This window comes from Liolophura sinensis, chromosome 2 (assembly GCF_032854445.1).
Source record: "Liolophura sinensis isolate JHLJ2023 chromosome 2, CUHK_Ljap_v2, whole genome shotgun sequence".
In the NCBI taxonomy this organism is placed as follows: domain Eukaryota; kingdom Metazoa; phylum Mollusca; class Polyplacophora; order Chitonida; family Chitonidae; genus Liolophura; species Liolophura sinensis.
This window is the reverse complement of record NC_088296.1, coordinates 4,438,393-4,450,217: the sequence shown is the minus strand read 5'-3', so window position 1 is coordinate 4,450,217 and position 11,825 is coordinate 4,438,393. Positions and strand designations below refer to the sequence as shown.

Sequence of the window (11,825 nt, the reverse complement as noted above, 5' to 3'; positions counted from 1 at the left end):
CTAATAAACCTTTTGTGGTTGTTTTAGTCTAAAATGTCAACACACTGAATAAATATTTTCGTGACAAACGGACCCCATTGATGTTCGGCACCCTCATATCAAAACTTATATTTTTAGCCGCATTTTAACATAAGTTGACTTAAAAATCATTCATCTATTTTCAAATTATACTAAAAGTATTTATGTAAAGTAATCAAACTTATTTTATTTTCATAGCATTTATACAAATGCCTGTTTAATTTTGGCGGGATGACATTGCAGAGCTATCTTTTTTCACCTCAAGCCGCGTGGCGTAAACGGCATCTCTGTAGTGAGGGGAAAGATAAACTCGAAGGGAACCAAGAAGAAAACCAAGATGTGGCGACCTCAGGTTCTGCGGCTTCTGGTGCGAACTGAAATCAGGCCTCTTGTCACACGTTTGTACCATTTTGATAACGTTGCCCCGATCGGCACGCGTCCAGAAGTGGGGAGTCCTGAATACAAGGTGATTAATGCTGCACAGTCCCCTTGAGTGAGTGAGTGCTTGGGGTTTAACGTCGTACTCAACAATTTTTCAGTCATATGACGACGAAGGAATCATTAGGGTGCATGCACGTGTAATGTGCCTCCTTGTTGCAGGACGGATTTCCACCGCTCTTTTATTTAGTGCTGCATCACTGAGACGACTTACCGAAGGCAAGTAAGCCGTCCCGCCCGAGCCATTATACTGATACGGGTAAACCAGTCGTTGCACTATCCCCTTCATGCTGAACGCCAAGCGAGGAAGTTACAACTTCCTCTTTTAAAGTCTTAGGTGTGACTCGACCAAGGATTGATCCTGGATCTACCGGTCCCGGAGCGGACGCTCTACCAACTGTGCTATCCGGGCCGGTGCACAGTCCCCTTGTAAATCACAACTGTTCTTAGCTCTGTAGGGCTGTGATTATGTATGCGATCACAGCCCTGTCTGGTTCCATAAGCTTACCTTGAACACTTCTTTTCTTCCCCTGCTGGTTTTAATATACTACTGCTGGGCACCAAATAATTTGTCTGTCCGTAGTCATAGTCGTCTCAGGTATCAATTCCAGGTAGTGTTCCAATGTGTTATCACTAATAAATCTACAAAAGCATGAAACTAGTGCAAACTGGATAAATTCTATCGCCAACCGCCATTTGTGAATGCATACTCCTCACAGTGAAGTGAATCATATACAGTGATCATTGCCACTATTAGGCCAGTTAGACCTTTTGACACGCGTACTGGGTAATTGTTTAGGATCGATCTCACCAGTAATGACGTAGAGGGAACCCATAATCAGTACTGATGAATAAAAAACGATTTTCAGACAGTTAAAGAATAGATTAAAGAAGATCTACAAAATATACCAGTTGCTAGTAATGTCAGTAGTTATCTCCCTTGTATGGGCTGTGAGGAGTATGCATTCAAACATGGCGGTTGGAGTTTTGATTCAACGTCCTGCTTCACACTAGCACCACCTCAAGGGATTAAATAATATGCCAGCTTCCCATTAGCTAGCTCTAAGATACGTTGTTTCCTACTTAATCATAGCCCATAGAGCTATCAGTTAGCCAGTGTGTATATGTGTGGGTGTAATATTTGTGGATCTTCATGTTTGTTGGTTCGGCTGCGTCGTTCAGTCAGGAGAATTGTTAACTTGAGTACTGGTACCTAGAAAAGGGTGTGGTTTACTCCAACCACTGGTCCGACATGTCTGGGTTCATATTATATATTATACTGACATTTCTAGTTATGAACATCAGATGAAGTTTCAGTACCATCGGGTTAATAGGCCAAGAGGTCTGTATCTTTTATCACTGTGATGTACCATGGGATCATTCAACTTGTTCAACATTCTGTTGCCATGACGATGCTGTTTGTTTTCATTAGGCATGGATGGCGCCGCATCAGTACTTTAGAATGGCGACTAAATTCATTTTTACTTCACATACTCATTACTCCACTTATCATGCTGGTCTAGTGTACAACCGTCTGTGCATTTGTCTGACGCGTCAGAGCGCGGACTGGGTCAGATGTGACATGACATATTTATGAACTCTTCCCTTTGACATTGTTTCACTCAAAATGCTAGTATAGTAATAAAAACTAATATGAACACAGACGTGTGATGGTCTGTGTGGACAATCATAGGGATAAGCCATTTTCCTCCACCAATGAACCTGATTAACCTGATTAGGATTATAGAAGTGAAAAATTCCTCGATAAACACGTATTAAATAAATGTACAAAAGTAAATAAACACTTGTATCGCTATGTTTAAACTATATACCACCACATGAAAACAGCACTTTGGATACGGTGTGGATGACTTTTACGTGATCTTACATTGAAGGATCGTGTAAGACCACATGTCCTTCGCCAACATAACACAAGGTCACACGTGGGAGTGTTTGTCAGAAACTTGTCAGTAGTTTATTCTGAGCACTTTTGTTTGCTCCACAGACAAAACTGGTGGTTTACTAAGGGCACTTTAATTTGGGCCACCTATAAAACTGGTGGTTTACTAAGGGCACTTTAGTTTGCACCACCTATAAAACTTGTGGTTTACTCCAGGGACTTAAGTTGGCGCCACCTATAAAACTTTAGTTTGCTCGTCTATAAAATTGGCCATCATTGTGGAAATAGATGAGATGAGTATGATGTTAAGCAACAACCAAATAAATAAATGGCCTGTTGTGTGTTGTTCATGAGGCCCAGGGGCCTCTCACCCACGCAGCCACTGCGAGTTTAAGTTCAGCTCATGCTGGCTTCCTCTCTGGCCATACATGGGATAGCCTCTCAGCAAGCTGCGAATGGTCATGTGTTTCCCACGGGTTCTGCCAGGTTTCTTCCCACTATAATGCTGGCCGTTGTCGTTTAAGTGAAATGTTCTTGACTACGGCGTAAAACACTAATCAAGTAAATAAATAATTGTACCTGTGAATTATGTGATATGATATAACTATTGTGTTGCAGGAAAATTATGATAGGATGAAAAGTCTGGTCGTGGAGCTAAAGCAGAAAGTCAATAAAATCTTGCAAGGTTTGTTCAACAGTAGTGTCAACAACTATATCTTATTATTTCAAAGGTACTAGATGCAGAAAATCTGTAGATTGCTGTTAATACGTAATTGATGGCAATCATGTGGTTGTATGCACTGTAGCCTAACTTTTCTGGAACATTCAGCAGAGCACGGAGAAAATCCATGATCATCCATAGGTTGCTGAGGACCAAATAGAACTGAATATATATGAAAATATATGAAAAACTAATCCTCGCGGGCCACAGTGGCTCAGCTGGTTAGAGCGCTAGCGCAGCGTAATGACCTAAGAGCCTCTGACCAATGCGGTCGCTGTGAGTTTAAGCTCGAGCTCATGCTGGCTTCCTCTCTGTCCATACGTGGGAAGGTCTGACAGCAACCTGCGGATGGTCGTGGGTTTTTCCTTGGCTATGGCCGCTTTCCTACCACCATAATGCTGGCTGTCGTCGTGTAAGTGAAATACTCTTGAGTACGGCGTTAAAGACCAGTCAAATAAACAAATAAATAGATAAATAAATTAGCTAATCCTATTACAAGTCACATGTAGCTGTGGCGGTACACAGTTCAGAAGAATTGTTTGTACAGTCCACCCAGGAATCGCACCAGTGCAGTTGTGTGAGTTCAAGTTCAGCTCATGCTGGCTTCCCCTTCGACCATACGTGACAAGGTCTGGCAGCAAGCTGCAGATGGTCATGGGTTTCCCCAGGGCTGTGCCTGGTTTCTTCCCACCATAATGTTGGCCGCTGTTGTCTAAGTGAAATATTCTTGAGTATGGCATAAAACACCAGTCAAATAAATCAATAAATAAATTGTACAATCCAGTTCAGACAGTGAGATTGATGCATTATACAGGTACATTTAGGTTAGCTGTTAACTTCTGAGGGAGGATTGGAGCATAATTAAGGTGCTGATGCACCCATACTTTGAGTCAACCTTTACAAAACCTAAAGCACTTTTTTCCAATGCAAAGTATACATATGACTATGCTGAAAGTGACACCAAAGATGATGTGTTTGTGTCACTGAAGATGCAAGCTTCACTAAACTGTGCACATTATTTCTCTATACCAAATAGCTCCCTCAGAATGCTTCAAAAAAAGAGTCGGTGGCAGTGGTAGTTGAAACAGTTAAAGAATTAGGGTACATTCCCAGATAACATAACTTTTTTGGGAGGTCAATAGACGTCCCCAATTATGCTATACAGGTTTAACTTAATCAGCATGTGAAGATTTGGGTGTAATTCATGTATGGGAAAGTTTTTCAGTTTGTCTGCAGTTCACAGTATTTCACCTGAAATTTCACCTGTAAAAAGGCATTTTTTTAATAAGCACATTAATACCTTAAAATAATACATTTGATGCCAACACTTCAGTTTTCCAGATAAGAAATTAGTCAGAGTTGACAAAAAAGTGTTCAGTGGCTTTGTAAGGTGGATGAATCTGTCAGGATCAAGCAAAATGTCAGGATGAAGCAGAATGTATCAGTTGTCACTTCATGCTAAACTTTTAGAGAAATCTGGTTTCCTACACTCATTTGGACAAGTGAAATACATGTATTCTTAACTCATGCTACATCATTTAGTTAATCAAGCAATCAATCGATTTGAAGGTGGTGGAGCGAAGGCAAGGGAACGACAGACGTCACGAGGCAAAATGCTACCCCGGGACCGTATCACAACCCTGCTGGATCCTGGGTTTGTACTTCATATATTTATCTGTCACTGGAGTTACCTCCCCTACCATTACCATCTTTATAAAAAAAAATTCCTCAGACAAATGCAGTTATACCTTTGGTTTAAGGGGTGCTTCATGCTTTGTGTTGTCAGTGACATAACACACCTTTTTCTACACCTGTATGTTCAAGTTTGAATAATATTCTATTGAATGACAAGTTAAATTTAACATTAAATTCCTGTTATGTAGGTCACCGTTTCTGGAAATAGGTCAGCTGGCTGGTCACCACCTGTACGGAGAGGAGGAGGTCCCAGCGGGTGGGATCATCACAGGGATTGGGCGAGTGTCAGGGTATGTCAGACCTGCACATGGTAAATGATCTCAAGTTTATGAGGCAAATAAATGTCATAAAAAATATAGAAATTTACATTTTTCTGGTAGGATATCATCCTACTTTCCAGTCAGACCTCTTACAATGAATAGAACTCCCAAGATCTGGCAAAATGAGCAGCTTAGTTGTGGAGGCACTTTTAGGTCTTTTACAAGACCAGTGGCGGGGCCTCCGTGCCTCAGTTGGTTAGCGAGCCAGGACCCAGGGGCTTCCTCTGTGGCTGTACATGGGAAGGTCTGCCAGCAACCTGGTTGTGGGTTTCCCCTGGGGCTCTGCCCGGTTTACACCCACCATAATGCTGGCCGCCGTCATGTAAGTGAAATATTCTTGAGTAGGGCATAAAACACCAATCAAATAAATAAATAAATAAATACAATATCGATGTGGGATTTACACTCATAACACTGAGTCTGGTGATGAAACTTGGCTGAGGTTATTTGGGCTTTCGAGCTGTCAACCTCAAAGTCAGGGACCTCATTGGCAGTAACACCTTTTAAGTCTTTTTTCACCTGAAGATCTCTCACCACAACTAGTCAAGAACTAGTTGACTGTTAACACGACTGTGGCGATTGTCATTTCATTCATATAGTTGCCAGTATAAATGAAATGCTAAGGCTGAAATTTCAATTCAATTTCAATAAGGATGAAATCAGCAATTTTTCAGACTTTGCACACCAGCTGACATTCTGGATTTGACTCCCTGTATACATGTATATCTGAATGTTATAGTGTAGGAGTGACTTTCACAAAAACAAAAATTTTTTTTCAAGAAAATGGTTGTATGTTGTTGTTTTGTGGTCGCCCAGTTTAAAAAAACAACTCTAAGCATGGTACAAGTTTCTTGTCAGTTCTGTAGTCTATGTAAGGTCAGTATTGATATCAACTGATGATCAGCTCAAAATACATGTATTAAAGTTCAGAATGGTCCCAGGATAATTTTCATGAATATAATGACAATTAGTTACTTTGTTCTGTTCCAGCATTGAGTGTTTGATAGTTGCCAATGATCCTACAGTAAAAGGGGGCTCATATTATCCAATCACAGTGAAGAAACATCTGCGTGCTCAAGAAATAGCCCAGGACAATTACCTCCCTTGCATATATCTAGGTATGTATAATCCAGTTACCTCCCTTGTGTGTATTTTGGCGTGCACAAACCAGTTACCTCCCTTGTGTATACCTTGGTGTGCTGCTGGTTGATTGACTGAGATATCCTCAGGGCAGTTGTACTGAGCTCAAAAGTAACATCTGCTAGGGAGAGCGTGATCACTTTAGAATCCTCCTGGCAGAAGGTTTACTGGGCTACAAAAATGCCTCTTCAAGGAGAGTGCGTCTCATTTCCACAGTGAGGAAATCCCTTCTTGGGTTAACACATGCTACAGATATAAAGGCTTAGGTGAACTTGACGGACAACACAACCATGACACAACGTGTAACATGAGGCAGTTCTTCCTTCTTCAGGTAGGGAATAATTTTGAAAATGAGAGGTTTTCCATATCCCAGCTGTATGCGCAAGGTTTTCCAAACACACCCCCAGACAATCCACAGAAGAAAATTAAATTTTTCTTACGTTTTTTACTTGTTAATGAACAACCAATCATTAATTCATTGCTAATGAATCTGACAACAATGCTACCGATACTTGCTGTATGCCGTATGTTCATGTCAGTGAGGGATTCCCCAAAGTCGTGATCCATAAAGAGCTGACCTGTTTGCGAAAACGAGGCTTTTATGAGATTTACCAACGGCCAATCATAGAGCTACCTCTGAAGCAGGGGCGTTGATGTGTACTTGACCTTACGTGTCAATCAGGTCAAGCATGTGGACTAGGTATACACAAAGCAGTTATCTCCCTTGTACACTTAGGCTTGTACCAATCCGTACTCCTTACAGCGCATGCACCACTCTCTACCTTTCGCTTTACAACACTGCCACCACTAATAACTTTTGAACAGAAATCTTGAACGACTCCAAGGTCACTGGGATCATGGTGATGGGGCAGGAAGTGATGTAAAAACACAAACATTCTGTCTTGACCTTTGTTTCTAACAAAACATTATACACATGCGTTTTTTATATGTAGAGTATGTACAACACGATTCTAACCAAAACCTTAAACAGTTTTGTTGATGAATACTGATTAAATAGTTCTGCAAGAGGACAAAGGTGTTGAGACTAAGCCTAAACAAGCCTACGTGCATCACTCGGGCTCCAAGGATCAAGCTCGGCCTGTGGTGACAGTGACATGAAAGGAAAGGTAGAGAGCGACGCATGCGCTGTAAGAAGTACGGCACAAACCATTTGCATCCGTTGTACATATCTAGGTATATGCTAAGCAGTTACCTCCCTTGTACATATCTAGGGATGTACTCAGCTGTTACCTCCCTTGTACATATCTAGGGATGTACTAAGCTGTTACCTCCCTTGTACATATCTAGGTATGTACTAAGCAGTTACCTCCCTTGTACATATCTAGGTATGTACTAAACAGTTACCTCCCTTGTAAGTTCCTATATATGTATGTACACACCCATTACTTCTGCACAAACCTAGATATGTATGTGCGAACCATAAATGTGCAAGCTTAAAAATTGTGTGTTAGAGCTGATATTCTGAGACATCAGTTTTGTTTTACAAGAATTTTTCAAGAGCAGCTCGAAACAAAAATCATTTACTGCGATGACCTTTTAGACCTCATGCCTGGGCTTCTCACAGGTGAATACAAATGTGATTGCTCTGAGTTCAAGTCCATACTGTATACAGTGTGTTGAAAGGTCTCCAGCAACCTACAGATGGTCGTGAGTTTCTCCTGGGCTCTGCCCAGTGTCCTCTCACCATAATGCTGGCCACCGTCCTAGAAGTGAAATATTCTTGAGTCTGGTGCCATACACCAATCAAATAAATAAATAAATTAATACCAACGACATCAGAAAATAACTTTAGTTTGTTAACTAACTCGTGTACAGGCATTGGTGATTAAATTAAATTGTCAGCAAGCTGTCAGTTGGACTGAGAGGCTGTATTGGCAATATAAATTGTCTTCAGTGTGAAAGCTGAGTAGGGTTTATAGTGCATGTATACTGAGTTGCTGCTCAGACTGATTTCAATTTTGTTACATTTTTTTTTCTGCTTTATTTTCACAGTTGATTCAGGTGGGGCCAATCTCCCACGACAGGCTGAGGTCTTCCCGGACAGAGACCACTTTGGTCGAATCTTCTATAACCAGGCTGTGATGTCCTCTAAAGGTATTCCACAGGTAAGTTATCAGGTGCCCACACTCAAACATGAAGCATAAGGCGCAACACGGGTACATTGTGCTGTTTAGTGATGACCACTCATCTTCCAACCAGTATTATGGTGTGCATATCTGTTGTATGTAACGTGAGAAAGTTCGTCAATAACTTGCCAAAGGTTTGTGGTTTAATAACACTCGCATCTGGCGTCTTAAACCCGTAAATCTGGTCACCATTGTATAAGTGAAATAATCCTGAGTAAGTTTTTCCTCAGCACACAGATCAGACATATGTGGCCTTAGAAATGACAACCAAGTATGCCATGGAAATGACAACCAAGTCAGCCATGGAAATCACAACCAACTCAGCCATGGAAATCACAACCCACTCAGCTGTGAAAATGACAACCAACTCAGCTATGAACATGGCAACCAACTCAGCCATGGAAATCACAACCAACTCAGCTATGGAAATCACAACCAACTCAACCATTGAAATGACAACCAACTCAGCCTTGAAAATGACAACCAACTCAGCCATGGAAATGTCAACCAACTCAGCCATGAAAACGACATCAACTCAGCCAAGGAAATCACAACCAACTCAGCCTTGGAAATGTCAACCAACTCACCCATGGAAATGACAACCAAGTCTGCCATGGAAATGTCAACCAACTCAGCCATGGAAATGACAACCAACTCAGCCATGGAAATGACAACCAAGTCTGCCATGGAAATGTCAACCAACTCAGCCATGAAAACGACATCAACTCAGCCATGGAAATGACAACCAACTCAGCCATGGAAATGACAACCAACTCAGCCATGGAAATGACAACCAACTCAGCCAAGGAAATCACAACCCACTCAGCTTTGAAAAAGACAACCAACTCAGCTATGAACATGGCAACCAACTCAGCCATGGAAATGACAACCAACTCAGCCAAGGAAATCACAACCAACCAAGCCATAGAAATGTCAACCAACTCAGCCATGGAAATGACAACCAACTCAGCCTTGAAAATAACAACCAACTCAGCCATGGAAATGACAACCAACTCAGCCATGGAAATGACAACCAACTCAGCCATGGAAATGACAACCAACTCAGCCAAGGAAATGACAACCAACTCAGCTTTGAAAAAGACAACCAACTCAGCTATGAACATGGCAACCAACTCAGCCATGGAAATGACAACCAACTCAGCCAAGGAAATCACAACCAACCAAGCCATAGAAATGTCAACCAACTCAGCCATGGAAATGACAACCAACTCAGCCATGGAAATGACAACCATCTAAGCCATGGAAATGTCAACCAACTCAGCCATGGAAATGACAACCAACTCAGCCATGGAAATGACAACCAACTCAGCCATGGAAATGACAACCATCTAAGCCATGGAAATGACAACCAACTCAGCCTTGAAAATGACAACCAACTCAGCCATGAAAATGACAACCAACTCAGCCTTGAAAATGACAACCAACTCAGCCATGTAAATGACAAGCAACTCAGACATGACAATGACAACCAAGTCAGCCTACAATTGCTTTGTGGCACAGGGCCCTAGTGGACGTTGGCTATACAAGGGAACGTCTGCCAGCAACCTGCTGATGGCTGTGGGTTTCGCCAGGCTCTGTCTGTTTTTTTTTTTTCACCATAAAACTGGCCACTGATATATAAGTGAAACATTCTTATGTACAATATAGAACACCAATCAGCAAATAACTAATAAATAAATAGTTCTTCCACACTGTTTTTTTCAGATAGCAGTTGTACTAGGCAGCTGTACTGCAGGAGGGGCTTACGTTCCAGCGATGTCAGATGAGAGCATCATCGTCAAGAACCAGGGGACTATTTTTCTGGCGGGACCACCCCTGGTATGAATAGTCTGCTTGTGTCAAAAAGAGTAAGCCATGAGCAAAACAATCCGTGGTTTTCAGGTTGTGCTGCTGTGTGGCAGCAAAGTGATGCTTGATGGTAGTGAAGGGCTATTTTACTACGGTATCTTATGCCATGGCAGGTTAAATACCAGCAGAATTGACCACTCTCAGGTATTATATGACCACTGGGTTGAGACCACACCATATTTGCCCTGTTTATTTGATTTTTTTATTTGATTGTTGTTTTACGTTGTACTCAAAAATATTTAACTTATACAATACAGTTTTCATAAAGTTTTAGTCATAAGGGCGGCCAGCATTATGTTGGGAAGAAACCGGGCACAACTTCATTTGCCCTAAAATCCATACCTGGCATGAGAAAATAGCTGACAAGCAATTTTTCCCTTTCCATCTTGCCATTTCAAGTGAGCAGAAAGTGAGAAAATGAAATGTTTCCTTATGTTGGCATAAAAATGAACCATATTATGGCAAGTAACAGATGACTCACCAAAATTTGTGGCAAGAAGACGGTGTTGCTAGAGTACCCACTCACCTCTTAAGACCAAGACCTGTATGTATCAAATGTCTTAAGAAGTCAAAAATTCAAGCACAGCTACAAATTTTAGGATTGCATTCTGTGGGTAACCTGTAGGTCAAAAGCAGTTAAATTCGCATGATTTTGTCCAGAGAACTTAACTTGTTAACAAAGAATTTCATAGTGGGGGTGTTCATAGCATAGGTGTATAATGCAGTTGGTAGACCACTTTGCCACAAAATGTAATGTATAGATTTTTTTTTTTTTTTTGTCACTAAGCACAACACCCTTTTTCAACCAATAGATTCGCAGAATCACAGGCAGATTTTGTGTTATTTCTTTGATATATGTTTTAAGCTGTTGCTGGTTGTTGCAGGTTAAGGCAGCTTTGGGACAAGTTGTCTCCCCTGAAGAACTAGGTGGCGCTGATCTTCACTGCAGGTACTCATAAATCATTTTTGTTTTTCAACAATTTGTAAATTTTTTTCTTTGTTCTTTGTGCTCTTGAAAAACTTTCGAAATTCTAAGTTGGTCTGATATTAAAGTATCTCTAGTCTGTACTGTACAGACATATTGTTCTAGGTTTAATTGTTATTTCATCCAGCATATAATTGAGAAGGGAGTTTCGTCTAGTGAGCCAGGGGCCAGTTTCACAAAGCGCATTCAGCACTGCTATACACAACCAGGCACTGCTGTACATGACTGGGCACTACTATACACAACTAGGCACTACCATACACAATTAGGCACTGCTGTACATGACCAGGCACTGATGTACACGACCAGGCACTGCTGTACACAACCAGGCACTGCTGTACATGACCAGGCACTGCTATACAAGACCAGGCACTGCTATACATGACTAGGCACTGCTATACACGACTAGGCACTACTATACACAATTAGGCAGTGCTATGCACGACCAGGCACTACTATACATGGCCAGGCACTACTATACATGACTAGGCACTGCTGTACACGACTAGGCACTCATGTGCAAGACTAGGCACTGCTAAACATGACTAGGCACTGCTATAACCAACTATGCACTACTGTACACAACTAGGCA

At 41.4% G+C, this 11,825-nt stretch overlaps 1 protein-coding gene across 1 annotated transcript in view; it reads left to right on the top strand.

The window, feature by feature from the left end:
* Nucleotides 1-297: 297 nt before the first annotated feature.
* Nucleotides 298-11,825, top strand: part of LOC135462773 (methylcrotonoyl-CoA carboxylase beta chain, mitochondrial-like) — a 33,941-nt gene continuing 22,413 nt past the window's right edge. Inside the window, exons 1-8 of the mRNA XM_064740018.1 lie at nt 298-484; nt 2,975-3,041; nt 4,647-4,731; nt 4,961-5,062; nt 6,083-6,210; nt 8,246-8,358; nt 10,105-10,218; nt 11,133-11,197. Of these exons, the coding sequence (XP_064596088.1) occupies nt 356-484; nt 2,975-3,041; nt 4,647-4,731; nt 4,961-5,062; nt 6,083-6,210; nt 8,246-8,358; nt 10,105-10,218; nt 11,133-11,197 (803 nt within the window). The 5' untranslated portion in view covers nt 298-355. The remainder of the gene's footprint in view (nt 485-2,974; nt 3,042-4,646; nt 4,732-4,960; nt 5,063-6,082; nt 6,211-8,245; nt 8,359-10,104; nt 10,219-11,132; nt 11,198-11,825) is intronic.